The sequence below is a fragment of the Aphelocoma coerulescens genome, unplaced genomic scaffold, assembly GCF_041296385.1.
Source record: "Aphelocoma coerulescens isolate FSJ_1873_10779 unplaced genomic scaffold, UR_Acoe_1.0 HiC_scaffold_335, whole genome shotgun sequence".
NCBI lineage: Eukaryota > Metazoa > Chordata > Aves > Passeriformes > Corvidae > Aphelocoma > Aphelocoma coerulescens.
The window spans coordinates 62,750-84,653 of NW_027183678.1; the positions used below are offsets into that span (position 1 = coordinate 62,750).

Consider the following 21,904-nt stretch of genomic DNA (forward strand, 5'->3'; position numbering starts at 1 on the left):
CGGCTGGGCTTTTTGTATTCAAAATTTTAAAATGAACTGAAGAACCTGAAAGGCAAAAAACACCACACACATAAGGTTAGAGCCAGTCAACACACACACAGACAGACACACTCTCAGACACCCCTTCTTCAGCTTACACTCTGACTGCAGCCCTTACTAGAAACATCCCTCCCAAAGAAGATGTTAAAGCATCTTCCGTCTGCTTCTCCTTGATGTGGAACAGTAGACCCTGGGAAAATTGGTAACATCAGTGACCATAGGGATCAAAATCTGCCTCGGGGACCTGCAAGACAGCATGAGGCAGTCTACAAGTAGCTGACAGCTAGGAGTTATCCCCACACCAGGCCCATAAGCTTTCTACCCAAAAGCCCACAGACAAGTGAGGAGAGTTTTAAAACTGTTCAAATGAGCCACGACTGAATGTGCCAGGGCAGGGCAGCTCCAAGCATAAGTGGCACATGGACACACAGTGCATCAAATATAAGCAAAGATGACACGAAGACTTGAGAGAACGCTTCAGAAGATAAATTCTTGAGACCAGGATGCTTTGAGACGACGGAAGCTATGGAACTACTGCAGTGAGGAGGGTCTAGTACACTGCATATAGAAGTCCAAGGGAATGGCACATGAAAAAAGATACTACCAAAACTGAGAAGGAAGACGGATAGGAACATCTTGTGTACTTCTGGTCTCAAAAAGCAAAACCATAAAGATGCCAGAATAAGCCCAATCCAGAAAAGTATGCAAGTACTCCCGCTGCCGATATGGCCCAGAACGATGCCTGTAAAGAACTGAGACATCACAAAGCCCTGTGACACTGAAGACAACGGACACAAACCACATCACATAGACACAAATTGAAACTGCCCAGCAGTTTCACCTGATGGGCCCAAGATTCCTAGTGCAAGATGAGCCAGAGGCCCACGATGCCGAAGGAAAGAAGGCGCTACGGCAGTAGTATGTGACAGTGAAATGTAAACTCCCTATGAGAAGTTAGTGCCAAAGCTGGTAAGAGGATGCTCAAGAAGTGCAGCAGGCCTAGAGAAGGAGGCAACGACTGCCAGGTGATACAAAGGGTTCCCTAGAGAAGGATTCTGCCGCCAAAGGCTGAAGTGACATCTCAAAACATGACCGACCGACAAATGGCCAAGATGCAAGATGCCCACGTGTTATGCTCAAGAGTGTGGCTCCACTGAAGAGTAGGCAAAATTTAGACCATGGCAATCATGCCAGACCCGAAGGCAGGCTCCTCGGGTGAAAAGACGGACAATGACATCAGGACTCAAAATCCAGTGATGCGAAGCTCACGAGAACATGGAGATGGGTTGGAACTGCCCGGCCCGGCAAAGGCTCGAGTGATGCTGAAGAAAAACTCCCTTAACCTCCAAGGGGCCCGGCCCAATACAGCCCTCTCCTCTCAGCTAACTTCAAATTGCCTCCTGTGATTCCAAAGGTGTTTTGCCTTCTCCCAACCAACAGTCCCCACACTTAGCTCTCTGAAGACCAGCAGACGAAATCCATCCTCGACAGAAAACATTGCTTCAGCACCGTGGACGTCAATACATGGCCCACAGTCCACTTGGGCGGCTGCAAAAGACAGAGAACAATGACAAAATTCAGACTGTGATGACACGTCCCAGAAGTGACCCCTTGCACAACGCCCCTCTCCCTCATAACTGCCGAGGCTCATCGCTTACCGGCCGTTTCCAAACTTAGGCTCTGCACCTACTTGTGGTACCTAAGACAACAAAACAACCTGTGACTATTGCCCTCCAGAAGAATAATGCGCAGGCTCCCTCTGCACCGCTGGCCCAGGCTCACCTCAAATCTTCATCCGACTCCGGAGGTGGCCCGGACGATACCTGCAAAGCGAAAAGGGACACGCTTCACATGCTGCCACGTACCTCTCACCTATCAGTCGCCCCACCTAAATGCCAACTCACCTGCTCGCCTCTGTCCCTTGGCATGCCTAGGGCAGCAGCAGCACCTGCAGAGAAGCAAAGCAGAAAAACATGCTGAGAGACTGAAACCACAGCCTCCCCGCTCCAACTGAAGTACACCACACCCATACCTTAAGCTTGCACGCACCTGGCCTCCAGCATCCCCAGGGCCAGCACACCTTCCCAGTGGACCACCTAAAATGCACAAACAAAAACGGATGCTTAGAGCTGCACCAGAAACTGATACCCAAGCAGTAACAACTCATTCTGTCCACCAGTCACCGCTCACCTCGCTCCATCGACCTTGACCACTGCTATTCAGCATTACTTCCTACAAATAAAGATGAAGAACAAAGCTGTAACACGGTCACCATTTACACTTGCCCTGCAAAGACAAATGGTGACTGACCTTCCTGTGGGAACCACCTCACCTGGTATGGGGCACTCTGTCACAGGTTCAATCCCTCTGCAGCTGAAAGAAAGTTACGACAAAAGTCAAAGTACTGCATGAGAACTTACCAGCTCCAGACATCTTGTGTCAATCTAGAAATACCATCTTGAGTCCAACTAATCCCTACATTACAAATGTCAAGTCCCTAGGACTTATCCTATTACACCTACACCCAGACCATGTAGCAGGGCAAAGCAGCCCCGGCCCAAACACACAGACACCTGTGACACAGGAGATGACAAACAAGGGGATGCAACAAGGAGAGGAAACTCTCAGCAAGAAGAATTACCAATGAGATGACCTAGATGAGGCCGATGAGGCTCAAAGAACTCCGGCAGAAAAAGACCCTAACAGAAGGACTTATGCCAAGAACCGCAAAGATGGATGCCCGAGAACCATACGGTTGGAATCCTCCACCTATCCTCGCATTCTCACAAGTCCTAATCTGTTATAATGGATCGTTGTGGTGCACAGCTGTCAATACAGCTCAGAACAAGACTGTAAAAGGTGTCTGACTCGATATTGCTAAAGAGAGATGCGATTCCGATGCATGTCCAAGCTTGCAAGTCAAAGGTTCAAGAGTACCAGCGTCGGGCCAAGGAATGCAAAGGAGACGCTAAGGATGATGCCCAGCATTTCTGATAAGCCCCTCAAAGGGGTAAGGCAGAAGACATGTGACACGATGCCCAAAAGACACAGAACACACAATAGACAAGTGACACAACACGCACCGGGACTGCTCTGCCCTGTACACCTCAGCATTGTGATCAAAAGTGAGACTTTCCCTTTACACGGCCTAAGGGGCCCTCTCGTGGACATCCCCATCTCCAAAGCTAATTCAAAAATCCCTCCCACCAAGTCCTGACCCAGCACACCACTCTCATCCCCCTCCCTGAGGTGTAGCCCTCGACTTAGCTCTCGGATATCCAGGGATGCAAATCCTCATCAGGTGCAAAAGAAGGCCGCCTCGTCCTCTGGGGAGTTCCTGCCCTCAGTGAGCTGTTCTCTCTTAGTCTACTACAAGAAAGAAAACCAAACATCAGTGCCTGAACTCAGCAGCACATCAGCCAAAACCCAACAATTCCACTACTCACCGTCTCCTGAGAACGCCCCGGTCCTCGGCTCATACACCGTGGCCGCACTCCAAGGCTGCCGGCACAGGGTATACCTGGGTTAAAAGGAGACAAGGTGATGGGGCATTGCTGAAACTTGAGTGGACCCTCGCTCCTCCCTCCCTCCCCGAGTCGCTGCAACTCCTCAACCATTGCCAAAGGCTGCCCAGATGGCACCTTCAAACAGAAAAGGTACAGGCTTCATCGCAGAGTCCTGTAATAGTTCTGGAAGGCTCACAGGGGCAGCTCAAGGGTGATAAACTGGCTCCATCAGCTGGTCCATGAGGGGGTTCAGCCCCTGTAGGCATAATACGAGTGGGCCACCTAAAACACACAAATGGATGCTTAGACAATGCATGCTTTGAGCTGCCCCAGAATTTGGCACCCAAGCAATAACTGGTTGTGTCCACTGGTCACTGCTTACCTCACTCACTTGACCTTGACTGCTGATATCCAGGTTTACTTCCTAAAAATAAGGACAAAGAACAGCCCTGCAACATAACCACCATGAAACACCACCCCTGAAAAGCTGAATGATGACCAACCTTCCCAAGGGAGAAGGGGCAAAACAAAATGGAAAGGCACATACCGATGTAGTGTCCAAAAGTGCTGCATTGCCGAGGCAGGTTCCACCTGAAAGTGCTCGACTGTGACCTCTGTCTGGAAGGGTGTCTCTCATGTTGGAGTAGCAATTTGAATGCTGCAGACCACCTGTAAAACACAAAAAATCAAAGGCTACTTATAGTTTCATCACTAATACAACAACTCCAGTAACATCCAGTTCTGTGCTGGAATCAATACTCATCCAGCTCATGGTCCCCCCGGTGCCAATACCCTGCTGCTTCAAGCACTTCACATCTTCAAAATGAAAGTCCCAACAGTGAGGTAAACGTAGAGCCCAAAGTCAGGCCATAGCTTGGACTTCAGGCACCGACCCACCTCGTTGCTGTGCTCCTCTGGCCTCCTCTGTTCATATCAGGTTTACATCCTATCCATCTGCAAAAGAATTATTTGTCAAAGTTACCCAGACAGACAGGGAAAGCTTAGCCTTTCCCAAGTTCTCATTCCTCAAAGCAAACTGCCTAGGATCCCACAACAGTGGGCCTTAGGACAAACTACTATAAAACTGCAAGACACCACTGCACCACTCCCACATCTCCACTGAACACCACACAGACTGGCCACAGTCACTCTGTCCGAGGCATGGCTCAGGTGGCTAAGCAAAGCAAAAGGTTCCCTCTAAAGTCTCCTTTCTTCTCCACCTACCCCCCCTCAGGACTACTCTACAGGGCAGAGCAATTCCAGGCGAGACACAAACTCAACACATTATACTACAAACAGTAGGACACAAGGATGATAAAAAAAGCTCTCGGCAAGAAGAACGATGGCAAGAAGAAGAGACGACGCCAAAAGAGACAACCGAGGGTGTGGCAATGGTGGATGAAGGAGGCTCTAAGGAGCAGAAGAAAAGACTGTAACAGTGACCTCTTCTAAGAACTGTCAGTCACAGTGATCAAGATGGCTGTGAGAGACAATACCACATTTAGAATGCTCCCATCTCCTGACAATCTTATAAGCCCCAGGACATTACAGCTCACGGCTGGAAAGGATGGATGGCAGTACAGCCGGGAACAAGGCCTCAAAAGACATCTGACTCAATGCTTCCAAGATGTGATTCCAAGATGCGGCCAAGCCCACTGGTAAAAGAACAAGTGACATTGGCATCCTACCAAGAAGTATGAAAGTTCAAGAACCTAGAGATGATGGCCAATGCTTATGATAAGCCCCTTAAGGATAAAAGGCACAGAGATCTGATCCGAGGGATGCCAGAAACACAAAACACACACGGGACGAGACAACACACACTGGAACTGCTCTGCGCTGCACACCCTACAGTTGCAATCAAAAGTAGGGCTACTCCCTTTAGCTTACCTAACAAGCCCCTTGGAGAGCATCCCTTTCCCCTACACTAATTTTTACATCTCTCCCAGGAATTTCCAACCCACTACCCTGCTATCATCCCATCTCTAGGTCCTGGCCCCCAACTTAGCTTTTAGGTGACCAACAATGTGAATCCACACTGGATGCAAAAGGAGTCCACCTCAGCCCTCTCCAAAGGCACTGTGATCACCAGGTTGGCATCTTAGTCAGCTATGACAAAGAAAACCAAAATCAATGCACCCGTGGAGTGGCATACAAGCCAAATCCCAGCAAGTCAGCTACTAACTGGGACCCTGCTCCCACTCCCACTCATACTTACAGTCCTTAGCTTACCTATCAGAAGCCTCCATCTCCAATGTCATCTTGGACCCAGGGTAGCTTCCTCTTGCAGCAAAATGAATCTGCTGAAAAAACTGAAGTATCGTACCTGACACAATCTGGAATTTCAGGAAGTTGCCATGAACCATGCACTTAATGCTATCTTCTTCACAGAGTCTTCAAAGCCTCTATTACTTCAGATACCAAAAGTACCTGCTGAAAAAAAGCTGAGAAAACCCAAAAGACCCCCTTCACAGAAATAAGAAGACACCCTTACCCCAACTAACCCCACAGAGGAAATGGGCCTCTTTTACCCAGGACTGGGGTTAATATACCCCTGGCCAGGCCCGCCTCTCGTTCCCACAATGCCCGGGAAAAGGGAGGAGGCAATTTTACCATCAGGGATAAAAGCACTGGGAGGAGTTGTAGCTGTTTGGCTGCTCTGACTTAAATTCCAGGGGAGTAAGGGGCTCTGTAGGTGCCTTCTTTTTTTACTACAGCCACACCTGCCAAAAGAGTAGATAACAGGTAAGAGAAGAAGCTTCTTGTCTCAGCAGCATAGGCAGGTGAGTTGGGTAATTCCTTGTTAACATGTGTAATTGTTCATTAGTCATTCCTGGGTAGTATGCTGTAGGCAACTAAGTAGGCAAGAGAAGAATAGTAGTAGTAGTATAAATGGTGTAGCTCCTGCTGGGGCTTCTAGTTAGGGCCATAAGTGTCATGAATAAGAACAAGAAAAGTAATGGACTCTTGGGCAGCATTAGGTTATATATGTACTGGGCTCGCTCCCTTGTGAGAGATTTGATGCCAGGGCATGGGTAGAAGTGTGGATTTAAACCCTTAAAATGCTGAAAAAGGGGAGTTTGCTTCAACTGAACCCCTTAAAATGAGGGAATAGGAGATGTTTGCCTTTACTAATGCTATTGTAACTAATGGGTTCTCCCTTCTGAATCACCTGAAATACTGCAGCCTTTGGTACTTCTTTACCTCTCTATCCTGCCCTTCAATCCTGTTGCAAACGCGGGGAAAACCCAAAACTCTGGGTTTTTTCCCCCCCTTTCCTTTTCATTTTGCCTCCTCTTTTCCTGCAGGTTTTGGACTATCCAGGCTTGCATGTGGATTAGACACCTTGGAAGCTCAGCTCCAGGTGGGGTTGCAGCAGTGTTGGAAGCACCAAGGATTCCCCCGAGGTTTGGTGTGAGGAGCTGCAGCTTGGGAGGGGCTGGGATTTTGTGCAGTCTCTCACAGACTTAGAAAATAGCAAGAAAATCCTTCCTAGCAGCATTTCTCTATCTACAGAGTCCTGAGAGCAGGTTGGTACGGCCAGTGCTGGGACTCCGAAACAGTGACTAAATCCTGTTTTCAGGGCTTGAGGAAGAGAGCCAGTCCTGTGTGTTTGGGCTCACAAAGAGAAACTGAAGTGCTGCATTTTGCTGGACCTGAATTAAAGCACAAGGGCTGTGTTTTGATGCTCAAAGCGGGCTTTTCGGGCTAGGGCGAGTCTGTGTCTCTGAGCTCCGAGTCCTGCCTTAGGCACAGCCCGAAGCCGGGCTCCCCGGCCTCACGCAGAGCTCGGGAGCAGCGACTCAGCGCCGCGTCCGGGGCTGGCGGCAGAGCCCGGGGCCGCGTCGTGGGGCCCAAGGCGGGCTCCGGGAGGGGCTCAGGGCTGAGCGGAGCCCGGCCCGGCGCGTCGGGCCCGGCTCGGGATCCCGGGGCTGCCCGGGCGCTGGCACAGCCCCGGCTCCCCGCGGAGAGCCGGCCGGAGCAGGAGCGGCAGCGCCGGGCTCGGCCCCAGCGCCCGTCCCGGAGCGGCTCCTCCCGGTCCCGATGCCAGCCCCAATCCCGCCGGGGAAGAGGCGGCGCCGCCCGGGACCCGCAGCGGCCGCCGGCAGGACCCGGAGCCCCGGTCCCGGGAGCGGCCCCGGTGCGCGGGGCGGGTCCGGCCCGGGAGAGAGGGGCGGGGCCCCGAGCGATGGAGCCGCCCCCGTGCCGGGCAGGGCGGGCCCCGGGGCCGGGCGGGGCCGGGGCTCTGGGGCGGTCCCGGGCCCGGCTCAGGTGCGTGGGGCCGAGGTGTTTGAAGCCCCGGAATTCGCCCCCTGCCGCCATTTGCTCCCTTAGAGCCTGGGGAGGTTGCGGCCGGGCTGGCCTCCCCGGGCGTGGCCCAGGTGAGGCCCCCGCTCCCCCTCTTTCTCCTGCCCTTATACTCCTCCTTCCCTCCCTTCTTGCATGCTCACACCCAGTCCTCCCCGGTGGCCACAGCTCCTGGGGGTCCCTTATGGCTTCACACCCCTCCCTGGGTGTCCCCTGTGTCCCCCACGGCTGGTCTGGGCTGACCCCCCTGTCCCGCAGGATCCAGCCCGGGATGCTGCGCGGTGCTGAGCACTGAGGGGCACCATGGGGTGCGCGGCGTGGCCCCCCGCGTGGCGCCGGAGCCCCCTCGGTCGGTGCTGAGCGCTCCTTGATGGAATTGCAGTGAATGGAACAGAAGCCCAGCACCCTGGACCCGCTGTTGGAGCCAGAGGACACCCGGTGAGCTCCCACCCCAGCACGGGGACATGCGGCGGACACGTGTGGCACCACGCCTGGCGTGTCCCAGCACATCCCTGTGTGGCCCATACCTGGCTGTGCCCTCTGTGTCCGAATGCCGTGTGTGTCCCCAAGTGTCTCCATGTCCCAGTGCCCACTGTGTCTCTTGCGTCGTCGTGCCCAGTGTGCCTTCATGCATCCCTGCGTGGTCACGTATGTGTCCGTGCCCTGGGTACCCCCTGTGTCCCCATGTGTCCCTGTGTGGTTGTGTATATGTCCATGCCTCGTGTGTCCCTGTGTCCTGGGTGCCCTTTTTGTTCCTGTGCCCATGTCCCCGTCCACCCCATGTGTCCCCACTCATGTTCCGAACCTGGGTGTCCCCATGTCCTGTACATCCCCGTACCCCAGGTGTCCCCCAGCCCCGCTGTACCCCACATGTCCGCAAGTGTCCCTATGTCACGTTCTGGGTATCCCCACACGTGCCCATGTCCTGCGTGTCCCCCTGCCCCCCACATGTCACCGGCTAGGTCCATCCCCTGGTGTCCCTGTGTCCCCACGCCCACATGCCCCCACTCGTGCCCCGCCATGGTGTCCCCCCACTCGTGCCTCTCCCAGCCGCCCCCTCCCCTCACCCTCCACCCCCCCCCGGGACTATTTCGGGCCCCCGGTGGGGGGTGGCGGCCCGGGGTCCCCTTGGGCTGGAGCGGCCCCGGGGGATGCGGGGTCCCCGGGGCTCCCCCCCCGCAGGTGCCGATCCCCGCGGCCCCGGGCCCCCCCCGCGGGGACGGGCGCGCGCGGACCCCCGCCGCCCGCCATTGGCTGAGCCCCGATGACGTCACTTCTCCGCTCAGCCAAAAGGACATTTTGTCTTTGACTGGGAAGGAGCCCCTCCCCCACCCTTTTCCTTCCCCTCCCCCACCCGCCTTCCCTTCCCTTCCCTTCCCTTCCCTTCCCTTCCCTTCCCTTCCCTTCCCTTCCCTTCCCTTCCCTTCCCTTCCCTTCCCTTCCCTTCCCTTCCCTTCCCTTCCCCCGCTCGGTCCCAGCCCCCCCAGGGCGGTGTCGTGTCCCGGAGGGGGGGGGTCCCGACAGGGGTGTTCTGGGTGGGGGGGGTCCCCAGGGCCCTCTCCTACCCCCCCCCATCCCGCACTCCCGGGCTGGACCCCACCTGTGACATCGCTGCACTGGGACCCCCGGGTGGGGGCTGCCCATTTCCCAGCAGAGAAGGGGGTTCGAGGGGGGTTTTGGGGGAGCTGTTGGAAGTTTGGGGGGGTGCAGCGGGAATCCGTGGGCACCCTCTCAGCCTGTCACCCCCCTCCCGTAGGTGGCTGGATGGGAAGCGCAAAAGAAAGAGCAGCCAATGTTTGGTGAAGAGCAGCATGTCAGGTACGGGGACCCACGGCACCCCCCGAACCCCCCCGGGCACCCCATGGCCCTGCTGGGCACCCCCGGGTCCCCCGAGTACCTCATGTGCTCGCCGGGTTCTGCAGGCACTCCGTGTGAGCATTGTAGGGGCCTCGAGTCCTTACCAGGGACCCCTGGATACCCTTCGTGTTCCTTGTGGACATCTTGGGGTCCCCAAGTCTCTTCAGGCAAGTCAGGGTGCCACGGACACCCCATGTCCCTGGCAGGCACCCTGGGGGCCCCAAGTCCTTGCCAGGGTCCCCTGGCCACCCCATGTATGACCTGGGTCCCCCAAAGTCAATGGACATCCCTTGTCCCCCATGGTCACCCCAAGATTCCTGTGTCCATGCAGGTACCCCAGGGTCCCACGGACGCCTCATGTCTCGACCGGGTCCCCTGGAGTCCCACGGACACCCCTTATCCCCTGTGAGCACCCCAGGAACGCCAGGGTCCCGTGGACACCCCATGTCCCTGGCAGACACCCCAAGGTCCCCATGTCCCCCAGGCACCCCAGAGTCCCATGGATACCCCACTCCCATGTCCCCCCCTGCACCCCACATCCCTGCAGGGTCTGCTGGGGTCCCAGTCCCCCACATCCCCCTCGGCGCCTCGTGGGTCGGGGTGCCGCCATTGGGGCGGCAGCGCCCTGGGGTGGGCGATAAGGGGAGCCCTGCGGGCACTGCCCCCCGCCCTGCCCCATTCCCGGCGGGGAGCAGCCGGTGCCGGCGGGACCCGATGGGGGGCCAGGGGGGAACCCAAGCGTCCGGCTCCCGCCCATCCCCTGCACCCGCCCCGCTCCCGGAGGGAGGGAGCACCCAGGGACCCCCGCATCCGGCACCTGCAGAGCGCCAGAGTGGGCTCGAGGGGTGCCCACGCCTGGGTTTGTGGGATCCCGGGTGGGTGCGGCGGTCCTGGGGTGCTGGGGACACTCCCCTGAGTTACAGGTGCTCCATGCAGGGGGGACCCAGGCATCCGGTCCCTTTCCCATCCCTCTCACCCTTCGGGGATCCCCAATTCCAGCCCCCCCAAAACACAAGGGTGGGCTCCCGGGAGGGACATGAGGGGCCCAGGGTGCTGGGGACCGCCCCATGCATCATGGGCAATCTGTGCCTCAGTTTCCCTGAGCAGTCGGTGGTGGGGAGGCTGGGGGGACTCTGGTGGGGGGCTGGTTCCTGGCCTGCCAGGCGGGGGGACCACGGACAATGACAGGGACAGTGGGTCTCTGTGTGCCAGGGGGACAGGGACCCCCCCCGCTGCCGGTTCCCGGCCAGATAATGGGATAATGGGGGCTTTATTGGCGTGGGGGGCTCAGGCACCCCCCCCACACCCCCAGTGTTAACCCTTCCCATGCCAGGGCAGGGGTAGTGGTGGGGCAGACAGTGGGTGCAGACAGAGGGGAAACTGAGGCACAGGGAGGGGAGGGCTTACTGGGGGTCCCTGGCATGGGGTGTGTGGGGTGTCCCTGATGTGAGGCATGCAAGGGGGTCCCTGACTCAGGATTCCTGGAGGATCCCTGATGTGGGGTGTGTGGGAAGGTCCCTGCTACAGGGTGTTCCAGGGGTCCTTGACTTGGGGTGCCCTGAGGGTCCCTGTCATGGGAATCCCTGTCATGGAGCACCCCATGAGTCCCCGCTGCGGGGGTCCCTGCTCTGGGGTGCCCTGGGGGTCCCTGACCTGGGGGTCCCCGCAGGGTACATCCCTAGTTACCTGGACAAAGATGAACAGTGCGTGGTGTGCGGGGACAAGGCCGCCAGCTACCACTACCGCTGCATCGCCTGTGAGGGCTGCAAGGTGACTTGGGGCAGGGGGCTAGGGGGGCTCAGCAGTGCTCACTGGGTCACTCCCCCATGCCCTCCCCAGGGATTTTTCCGTCGGACCATCCAGAAGAACCTGCACCCCACCTACTCCTGTGTCATCGACAAGATCACCCGCAACCAGTGCCAGCTCTGCTGCTTCAAGAAGTGCATCTCCGTGGGCATGGCCATGGACCGTGAGTTGGGGGGCGTGGGGGGGCTCGGCTGGGGGGCAGGTTGGGGTCCCGACACCCTGGGGCACATTGGGGTACCCGGAGTAGCTGCAGGACTGGGCTGGTATGTGATGCAGCAGTGGGGTAGAATGCATGAATGGGGGGTCCTAGCTGACTGGGGGGCATCCCAGATGATAGTGGGGGGCTTTTGGGAGGTGGGTTGGGGTCCTGGTGCTATGGGGCAATTTGGGATGCCCAGAGCAGCCACAGGAGGAGGCTGGGGGGGGTCACCATGGGGTGCTATGCTGCAGCTGTGGGATGCATGGATGGGGGGTCCTGGCTGATGTGGGGGGATCCTGGCTGATGCTGGGGGTCCGGCAGTGGTGCTGGATGACTCGAAGCAGGTAGCCAAGCGGAAGCTGATCGAGGAGAACCGGGAGTGGCAGCAGAAGGAGGAGATGATCAAGTCCCTGCAGCATCGCCCCAGCGCCGAGGAGTGGGAGCTGATCCGCCTTGTGACAGAAGCCCACCGCAGCACCAATGCCCAGGGCAGCCACTGGAAGCAGAAGCGGAAATTCCTGGTGAGGGGATGCAGTGGAGGGACTCTGTCACCATCTCGGTCCCCCACCCTGGCCCCCAGCCCTAGCCAGGATCTGCTGAGCACTCACACACTCAGCACACACATGGTGGCAGTGCCAGGGTTTGGGATGTCACCGGTGTCCTTGGGCAGTCGAGGGGGGTTGGGACATTGCCCAGTGTCCTTGAGCTGGTCACCCCTAAAGGGTTCAGGGGTGAGCAGTGACCAAAGGGGACAGCTGTGCCCGCGGGTGGCCCTGGCCCTGCCATTGGCCCTGTCACTGGCCCTGTCACGCAGCTTCCTCTTCTGGCTGCTGCACTGGCCCTGCCACGAGTGTTCCCCGGTGACATGGAGGCCCCAGAGGGGGGGCAGGGTCACATCACACCCCCCGGGGTGTCTCAGGGAGGGGGGACAGGGTCACACTGCACCCCCTGCCACTGTCCACCGTGGGGGTCCCAGAGTGGGACACGGTCACACTGCACCCCCAAACCCCACTGTCCATTACGGGGGACACAGTCACACCACACCCCCCCAATGACCCATCTGCTGTGGGGGTCCCAGGGGTGACACGGCCACACCACGTTCCCCAATGCCACCATGGCAAGTCCCTCTCTGCCTTCAACCTGGATGACACTGAGGTGGCCCTGCTCCAGGCTGTGCTGCTCATGTCCTCAGGTGTGCGTGCACACCAGTAGTGGGGGAATGGGGTGGGTACCCCATGCCAGAGGAATCAGGGTTGGGTGTTGGGTGGGCACCCCAATGCCCAGAGTTCTCACTGTCCTGGGGAGGTGTTGGGTGGGCGCCCTGATGCCAGAGATCCCCAGCAGCTTCAGGGGGAATTGGGAGGGCACCCCATGCCCAGAGGCTGTGCACGGGGATTGTTGTGTTGGCACCCCCTTGCCCACAACCCCCAGCACGTGGAAGTGCACTGGGTGTGCACCCTAATGCCCAGAGTCCTGACTGTCTTGGGGGTGTGTTGGGTGGGCACCCTGATGCCAGAGCCTCACAACATCTTCAGGGTGTGTTGGGTGGGAAACCGTGCCCCCCCTGGATTTTGGGGGGGTTTGGAGTGGGCACCCCAATTCCCAGAGCTTCAGGCAGCTGTGCCAGGCTGGGAGGGGTCCCAGGAGCATGAGGTGGGCACCCCAATCCCTGGTACCCAGGAGCACAGGTCCCCTTGGTGCCCTGGGGCCCCCTGCCAGGCTGACGTGGGTCTGTGGGGTGGGCACCCCAACACCCAGGGGGTGCATGGGACACTCAGCCCTGTGGGAGGGAGAATCCCTGCAGGTATGGGATTGGGAGAGGGACTCTTCCATGGGCAATGAGTGCCAGGACAAGGAGAGGTTTAAACTGAAAAGGGGAGATTGTGATGGGGTATTGGGAAGAAATTCCTCCCTGTGAGGGTGCTGAGGCCCTGGCACAGGCTGCCCAGAGAAGCTGTGGCTGCTCCATCCCTGGAAGTGTCCAAGGCCAGGTTGGACAGGGCTTGGAGCACCCTGGAATAGTGGAAGGTGTCCCCGCCATGGCAGGGGGGTGGAACTGAGTGAGCTTTAAGGTCCCTTCCCACCCAAACCATTCCATGATTCCACAATCCCCTGATGATTCCCTGATTCCCGCAGACCTGACGGGGCTGATCTGTGTCGAGAAGATTGAGAAGTGCCAGGAGATGTATCTGCTGGCCTTTGAGCACTATATCAACTACCGCAAACACAACATTCCCCGCTTCTGGCCCAAGCTGCTGATGAAGGTGATGGATCTGCGGGGGGGTAGGAAAGCAGAGACCCCCCCAGTTTCTTTCTCTCTCCCCCACACTCTCCCTTTCTCTCCCAGCCTCCCTCCTACCCTCTCCCCAGTGCCTCCCACCCTCTCTCCCAGCTCCCCTGTGCATCCCCGATCCCCCCAGCCCTCCTTTCTCCCTGCTCCCCAACCCGACTCCCCTCTCTTCCCCTTCTCCCCCTCATCTGTCCATCATCCTTTCCCCCCCTCGTTCTCCCCTGTTATCCATAGGAAGGAAAGCCCGGTGCCCCAGTGTGTCAGGTGCAGAGGATGAGCTGTCCAGGTGCCGGGGGCGGGCGGGGCTCTCCCGGCGCGGGGCCGCCCCCGGGCACCGAGTGCCGCCGATGCCGTGGGTCGCGTGGCTTCTCCGGTCCCCTCGCACCGTGGAACGGCGCCAGCCCGGAGCGAGTCCCGGTAATGGGCGCTGGGGAACACGTGTGGCTTGAATGGAAAAAAACCCAACCCCGACCTCCCAGGCTTTTTGCCTCGGGGCTTTGTTGCTATTGCCTGAGCCACGCCTTTAAATACCGACGAGGGCGCCTGCTGGAAGCGGTGTTCCGTGGTTTTTGTACTCTCTATTTGTGGTGTTCATTTTTATCTGGATGCACAGTTGGGCTTTTTGGGCAGAAGGTGCCCCTCAAACCACAAGGCTCGTTTCAACCTTGTATTCTATTGTTTGGACGATCCAGGGTGGGTGAGGACTTTGTCTTGTTACCGTACTAGGGAATGGAATGCAGGAGGTTCTTACAATTTTGGTATTGAAGTTGGAGTGTTGAAGGATATCGGTCTGATGGTAGCCTTAACCTATGAGCTACAGGCATTTGTAAAAAAACTTCAGCCTTTCCTTCCAGCAGCCCTATACATCTAAAAGCACGTGCATTTCTTAACAAGTCTCTGTGTCATAGTGACTTTAAAAATTAAAACACGTGTGTTCTGCCTTACCTAGGACTGGGGCTTTTTTCTACAAGTTCAGTTTGAGCAGATGTTCTTGTCTGTGCTTTTAACGTGAATGGCCTTGATTTTGCAGCAAAGTCAGTGAGATGGCACCTGAATGCAAGGGTTTGGGTTTGTGAAGCTTTGCAGAATGATGGCCTATATTTATATTTCTTTCAGAAACTCTCCGTATGCTGCACACAAACCTAATTTAGAGAGTTTTACTGAGACAGCAGATTCAAGCCCTCATTGTTAGGGGACGTCTGTAATGCCATTGTCTGCTTGACATTAATTCTTCCAGCTGTGCATCTATGTATTGTAATTGCCCTGACTTTTTTGGTCACAGTTTGTTTTCTGCAGTGCCCTCGTGCCTGCGCAGCACTCGCGATGCTGCCGTTGAACCTGGGCTGTGTGACAGATGGGGCTGTCCTGTATCAGAAAGTTACGGGAATGTATGTAGACGTCAGATGGAATGCTGGTCTCTCTGCTCACCCTTGGCTCTGTAATTTCGTCATCCAGCCATGGAGGACCTGTGCAGCCATAACTGGCCAAGGTAGTGGGGGAGCACAAGCTGCAGCTCTGCAGGAGATAAGGGACCTCTTGCCCACAGCAGAAACAGCAAGTAAGTGCAATTCTCAGAACTCTTTACTGCGCCCTTAACTGCAGTATTTCCCTGCTCTATAATCTGGCCAAAGTTAGGTAGGTTTTAATAGGGATAGACACATTTCTACCACAAAGGTCACCTCTCTGCCAGATTTCAAAATTTCCCTTCTGAAGCTAGAGATCCTCATGTAAAAGGTTGCCTGAATTTATGTAACATGTGCCAAGCAGTCTATTTTTCCTTTAATAATATTCCTGGAAATAGTGGAACTGTTTTGGCTAAAGCAGATGCTGAACTGTTCAGAATGAAATTCTCAGAGCTAAAATCTGGCCAAGTAGAGTAACGTGCCATTTTGTTAACACTGGGGAAGGCTGAGCTCCATGGCAGCAGGGAGGGGAGGTGGCACTGCTGGTCGGCAAACCAAGGAAAGCAACAAGCACTGCTTTTAGGAAACTGCCAGCTTGAAGCCAGTGAGGAACATCCTTGGGCTCCTGCACTCTGTGTTTTTATGTTCACCTTAAATAACGAACAGAGAAACCCAGAGGCACCAGCGCTACTTCCAGTTACCTTGAACTGCTTAAACACGTAGTTTAAATCACCCAGGCTCCGTTCTCCCCACCTGTATTGCTTCTGGGCTTAAGGCTGGATGTATCTATGGAATCTATAGTTATGTATTGGAGTTTGGCCTGAAGTAATTTGTGTTGCCGACTTGGTACTCTTTCCCCGCCCTGGAAGTCCATCTGCAGAACCCCTCTGTGCCAGACAAGAGAGTCCCCCATAGATGTTTCACTATACAGTTATATCTTTTGGTCAAAGCCTTACAGGGCTATGATGTGAATGAGGACAAAGCTCTGTTTTTCTTCTTTGCTCTCTGCCCTGTCTTCTTTCTCTGTATTTTAGGACCCAAGTAACAGGGCCATAAAGCTCCTGTTCTGCTTCCTGGTTGTGTCACCGAAACTGCAGGAAAAACAAAAAAGCCTCCAGCAACATTTTTAATGTTAGAGAGTCAAGGCACTACTTTATTCTCTGGCCAGGATGTAGCACAGAAATCATCTCATCCACACATAGCCCGGGTGTGCCGAGAGAATCATTCCATGACACATGACCTTTACTAGAATTTTCAGATCTTTTTTACAGTCAAAACTCATAGAAACGAATTGGGTCAGTGTTCATTGGTCTCAAGTTGTGTAGTTCCTAGTATCTGGTCTCCTATTAGATCTGTGTTTCTTCGCTTCTGATGTTAATTAGATCTTCAGGGGTAGATGTTCTTAGATGGCCGCTGACATCTGTTCTGGTGATGTTCCCTCAATGGCTTTATCTTATTGGGGCTACTCCTAGTCTTTTGAAATGCTAAACCCATCAGGCCTCACCTAGAGAAACAATGCCCTGGAAAGAAGCTTCAGTTCCCTTTCCCTGAGGCAAAGATGAGCAAACCTGGCCAAAGTCATATATAAAAAATTTTTAAACTGGTATGTTTTCCAACAGTTGTATATAATGCTTTATTACATAAATGGGCTGGGAAAAGCTCTGGTACCCCTTACCAAGTTGGCTTTGTCTCAGACAATGCTGTTATTTTGGGGCTAGACATGAAGCTCCTGTCTCTGGAATTGAAAATGAATATAGGAATGACTGAACAAACAAACCTGGTACACTCTTAAAAAATTGTGTGCCCATTGACCTCAGCACCCCAAGCTGGATTCCCATGCTCTTTCCAAATTCTTGCCGTTCAAGTCCTTTCCATGCGCTCACTTGCTACTCAAACTTTTTTTTTGTTTTGTTTTAAATGATACTGGTACCAGAGCACGGGCACAGCACTTCTATGAGCTGCACAGCACTTCTATGAGCACTTCTATGAGCTGTGAATATCTCTTTTTATGGATACAGTGTGTGCATGCTGTGGCTTTGGGCACAGGGTATGTCAGTGCTAGTGCAAGGCTAATAACAGCCTCTAAAGATAATTTGAGAAGTTGCTTACCTTTCCCCAGGGAACAGGACATGTCTTTGTATTTCCACCTTCAGATACACAACCCACTTGTGGGCTTGACTGCATAGCAAATAGAGTGTGAGAGTCATCCTTGTTTATATGGATTTTTTTTTCCCCCTCTCTCCTTTATGTTTTGCTTTGCCCTCTCCTTTGCTTTCTGCCTGTTTTCTCTGAGGCTAGTGATTTCTTGGCAAGTTATTGTTCATAATCAAAGAAAGGTAGTGGGCAAGCAGCAACTGCTGTCTTAGGTAGCCCAAGCTGATCCTGCCGCTGCTTCGGCAGGAGAAAGCAGCTGTTTGAGAAGAGCACAGCTGTCCTGGGCTTTGTGCACACACGGGCTGCTCAGAGCAGCCCCTTGACCCCATGCTGGCTCTGTGACCTCTGCCACTCTGACTGGTAACAGTGATGGCAGTTTGTGTTGAGGCTTTGTTCTCTGCTCCACAGAGAGAAACATTAAAGTGCAGAGTAACTAAGTGGCTTTTCAAAGGCTACAGAATGAATCAGTGAATGAATAACAACCCCCAGCGGCTCCAGGCCCCCTTCTCTCTGCAGAACAATGCCTTTCTCCCTGTGTGAAGATGTGCACGTAGGATAGGTTGCATACAGAATTATGTATTTCAAAAGAAATTTGAATATTAATATTTATATTGTAGTGATGCCACTGTCCTCTAGGCTCTGTAAATAGCAGCACCACAACAATGTGAATTATTCCTTTTATGCAAAACCCTGGCCAGTGAAATAGCTTGCCAATACAAAATAAAATTGCTGCACAAAAGTTTGACAGCTACATTCATTATATATGTCAATCAAAGGATCCTAAAAGCTTTATTGTCCCTGTACAGAGTCTGAACAATCTGCTAGCCCAATATGCCGCAAAGCTATTTTCTCTCTACTCCTTTCATTTAAAAAATAGCCACCAATAACTTTTGACAAACAGTCTGAGAAAACTGCATGAGCAGCAAGGAAATCTTAGATTTTCTTGGCTATCTGTGGGCTGGAGCCTTCCACTCACTGGGCTCTTTCAGATGTCACAGTAGATGAGATCTGGTCAGAAACACGGAGCCCTAAAATTACTCTACAAAACCCAGGCTGGCTGGGGTCGTGGGGAGGGCATGGGGAGGTAGGGAGGAGAACTTAATGCTGAATATAAATGAATTAAATAATTTTTGGTTAAGGCTTTTTGTTGCTTTCCCAGGTATGGGACATTCAAGCTCCTCTGTCCCAGGTCTCCCCCAGGTTAGGCTGGACCTGTCTTGATGAGCTCTTGCTCTCATCAGACCACCCTACAGCTTGGGAGTGTGAGGCCATGTGTATTTCAGCTGGATTCCCTTTTTCCATCGCGCTCGGTCCTGCGAAGCCCAGCTGTCACTTATGGCTCGAGGTGTTGTAAGCGGGGCAGGGGTCGGGCGGGAGCGGGGCTGTGTCCCGGGAGGCGGGTCTGGCGGCCGGTGCTCCCGCACGGGCGGTGGGGCCCAGGCCGGGCCCTGCCGGGAGCGAGGGCCCGGCAGCCGCAGCGCTGCGAGCCCAGCGCGGCCCCGCGAGGGAGCAGCCGGCGCGCCCCGCTCCTGCCCGGCCCTCACGCAGGCCGCCGGAGCCTCCCCGGGAGGGACAGACCCCGCACCTTCGCTTGGCCCTGGGGAGGCCACATCTGGAGTGCTGTGTGCAGTTCTGGGCTCCTCAGGACAGGCGAGACATGGAGCCTCTGGAGAGGGTCCAGCTTAGAGTAACAAAGATGATTAAGGAGAATCTCATGTATGAGGAAAGGCTGAGGGTGCTGTCCCTGGTCAGCCTCAAGAAGAGACGCCAGAGAGGGGAACCTCATCAAAGTCTATCAGTATCTGAAAGGGAGAGTGCCAAGAGGATGGAGCCAGGCTCTGGTTGGGTTTTGCCCAACAATAGTACAAAAGGCAGCGGGCAGAAACTGATGTACATGAGCAAGAACTTTACTGTGTGGATGACCAAGCACTGGAACAGATTGCCTAGAGAAGTTGTGGAGTCTCCCTCTTTGGAGGTTTTCAGAAGGTATCTGGACACAATCCTCAACAACCTGCTTTGGGGGACCCTTGCATGTCTGGGAGCTAGGTGACCTCCAGTGGTCCCTTTCCAATCTTTAACCATTCTGTGAAAGTGTGACATTGTAATCTTGTGCCATGACAGACCAGACTAAATCTGATTTAGGAGGGTGTCATAACTTTGATGTCTTTGTTCTGGGCTGTAGCTTAAATTGTTTCACAATTCAAAATATCTTGGAGGTTGGTTGTTTCCTGTAAGCCCTCAGCTTGCTTCTTAGCATGTGCTGGTGCATGGCTTTGCTCTCAGACCCTGGTCATGGGCAGTGCAGCAGCAGTACCTCAGGAGGTTACTTCCTGCATGCATATCTGCCTGTGCCTTTCTGACAGCTGCTTTTGGGAGGAGATGCTGCTCCTGGCCTGTGCTAAAGGGCTGACCTAAAAGTGTAAAGAATAGCCTTGCTCTTGTGTTTGGGAGCGAAGCATGGGGGTGCTCTGTGAGGATGCGTGCAGAGGAGATACTGCAGCAGGACTGCTGATCGTGACAACTAGTGCTTCTACTGAAAAAGCCTGGTGAAGAAACTGGTAAAATGGAAACTTTTAAAGAATTGAGGTGTTAATTCATGTGCTGAGAAAGCTGTGCTGCCCACTTACCATCCCAAAAACTGTGTAACATTTCCCTGAGGTGCACTGCTTGCTGCTGCATCATTGCTATGTCTTTGATCACAGGCAAAATTACCATGCTTTTGTAATCAGTAGACTCCACAAGTAGTTTCAAGATACATGGGAGTATATGGGAGTAAAAAGACATAGACTGACACTTCTCACAGTGTTGAAGTTTACATGGTGTGGTGTGTTCTCTCCCCATGCAGCATTGCCCTCCTGTACAGAGCCCTTTTATTCATGTTTTAAATAATTACCACTGTTGTGGCAATGGCATAGAAGTTGTTTCAGTGCAATTTGTGGCGAGCACCAAATATTGTGCAACAGAATGTCTGTTACCTGTGACAACAGCTACCTTTCATAACTACCTTTGATTTCAGGTTTGCAAGACTGGACTAAGCTGAATGTAGGTGGTGCTGACAGGATGCAAAAAGGCTTTCTGTAAGCAGAGTGGGCTGTGCTTTTCTCGCTAGTCCACCTCTGGCCAAGGACGTACTTTGTAGTGTGTGGGTGCAATGGTAAGGACACTGCAAATACTTTTGCTCCTGTGGTAAGGCTAGGAGCTTGGTGTTGTACGTGGAAAAAAAGCCTTCACAAGTCTGAAGCTTCTGCTGTGAGCATCACTGCTTCATCTTGTTATTCTGGCCCTAAAGGAAACCCTCCTGAAGGAATGCTGTAGCCAGCCCCTCTGTTTCTGTGAACAGGAGGTAGCGGTGGCTTCCCAGGGGGGATAAACCAGTCTTTGGTGCTTGCCTGTCTCACTTCTCTGCCTTGTGGGAAAGCGTTATGAATCCCTCTGTTTGGGTGATTGCTCACGCTTCTGCACCCTCAGACTTCATCTGTAAACTTTTAGCAGAAATTATGCACTGATGCTGGGATGGTTCTTGCCAGCTAGGAACTGTTTTCCAGTGTCACTCACTTGTAGTTGGCATGGGGAACTGCTGTGGCATTTTCTCGATGTTTAATGTGACCTAATTGTGTACTTCCACTGTCTGGGAGGATCAGCTCTTCTGGTGTGACAGCTGCCATAAAATCAGCGGTGCGTCTCCGGCATTTGCAGCTGGTTGCAAGGCACAAGTTCCTTGATTTTGCTGCATCAGCCCGGTGAAACCTTGCGGGGCTGTGTGTGCAGCCAACTGCCTTTTGTTACGCCTGGTAACAGCTTGGCAATATTAAAAAAATGTAACCTCCAGCTGTTTAATTGGCTCTAGGGAAATAAAAAGGCTTCCTAATAATCTTCATATTTACTTGGCACGTTTGGTTTGAAAGCAGATGGGTTGATTTACGAGATAAATGACAAAGCAAGAGGAGAAAAAGTGTGTCAGTGGCTTTACCATTAGAGAGGAAGGCATTTCTGATATGTGGTTAATCACGATTAACCTTTCTAGGTTTTGGTTTTTTTTACAAGTCAGCTTCTTGGACCTTCTGCCCGCCAGCTTGCTCAGCCAACTGATTCCCTCAGTGCCCATTGTCACCTCTCCCTATGACCTACAGGTAGGGGAAGGTGCAGAGCTGTAATGAAGGAGAGGGGCTGAGGTGGCCATTCCTTCTCAGTTGTGCCTTCTTTGCCCACTCCAGACTTGTGCAAGAGCCTCCCCCTTGCAGCACTCACCCCCTCCCCGTGGCCAGACCAGTAAATCCCTATGTCCTTTTGGATGGGCTGGGAAGTGCTCCTTCCTGAGTCACTGCTGCTTGAGGCACTGGCA

General features: G+C 54.1%; 1 protein-coding gene and 2 long non-coding RNA genes across 8 annotated transcripts; 1 reads left to right on the top strand and 2 right to left on the bottom strand.

The window, feature by feature from the left end:
• Positions 1-2,226: 2,226 nt before the first annotated feature.
• LOC138101548 (uncharacterized) lies at positions 2,227-3,554 on the bottom strand. Its single transcript, XR_011147184.1, has 3 exons — positions 3,486-3,554; positions 2,372-3,405; positions 2,227-2,271 (listed from the first exon to the last, which is right to left on the bottom strand). It is a non-coding gene; the product is annotated as an uncharacterized lncRNA (long non-coding RNA).
• Positions 3,555-3,592: 38 nt separating this feature from the next.
• Positions 3,593-4,210, bottom strand: LOC138101546 (uncharacterized). Its single transcript, XR_011147183.1, has 3 exons — positions 4,093-4,210; positions 3,928-3,969; positions 3,593-3,827 (listed from the first exon to the last, which is right to left on the bottom strand). It is a non-coding gene; the product is annotated as an uncharacterized lncRNA (long non-coding RNA).
• A 1,976-nt stretch (positions 4,211-6,186) lies between these two features.
• Positions 6,187-21,818, top strand: LOC138101551 (thyroid hormone receptor alpha-like). 6 transcript variants are annotated; one of them, XM_068999325.1, is made up of 8 exons: positions 6,187-6,290; positions 8,112-8,291; positions 9,610-9,671; positions 11,380-11,679; positions 12,060-12,236; positions 13,852-13,979; positions 15,461-15,563; positions 16,443-21,818. In XM_068999325.1, exons 2-8 carry the CDS (start codon positions 8,239-8,241, stop codon positions 16,451-16,453), a joined length of 834 nt encoding a protein of 277 aa, XP_068855426.1. In that variant the 5' UTR covers positions 6,187-6,290; positions 8,112-8,238; the 3' UTR covers positions 16,454-21,818. The 6 variants fall into 6 exon arrangements, with proteins under 6 accessions (XP_068855426.1, XP_068855425.1, XP_068855428.1 ...); XM_068999324.1 differs by having other exon boundaries at positions 15,461-21,818; XM_068999327.1 differs by lacking the exon at positions 15,461-15,563 and having other exon boundaries at positions 20,579-21,818.
• Positions 21,819-21,904: the final 86 nt, after the last annotated feature.

Coding starts and splice junctions, on each gene's coding strand:
- LOC138101551 (XM_068999324.1), top strand. CDS start 8,239: ATGGAACAGAAGCCCAGCACCCTGGACCCGCTGTTGGAGCCAGAGGAC. Junction 8,292..9,609: donor TTGGAGCCAGAGGACACCCG/GTGAGCTCCCAC, acceptor CCCCTCCCGTAG/GTGGCTGGATGGGAAGCGCA. Junction 11,680..12,059: donor CGTGGGCATGGCCATGGACC/GTGAGTTGGGGG, acceptor GACTCGAAGCAG/GTAGCCAAGCGGAAGCTGAT.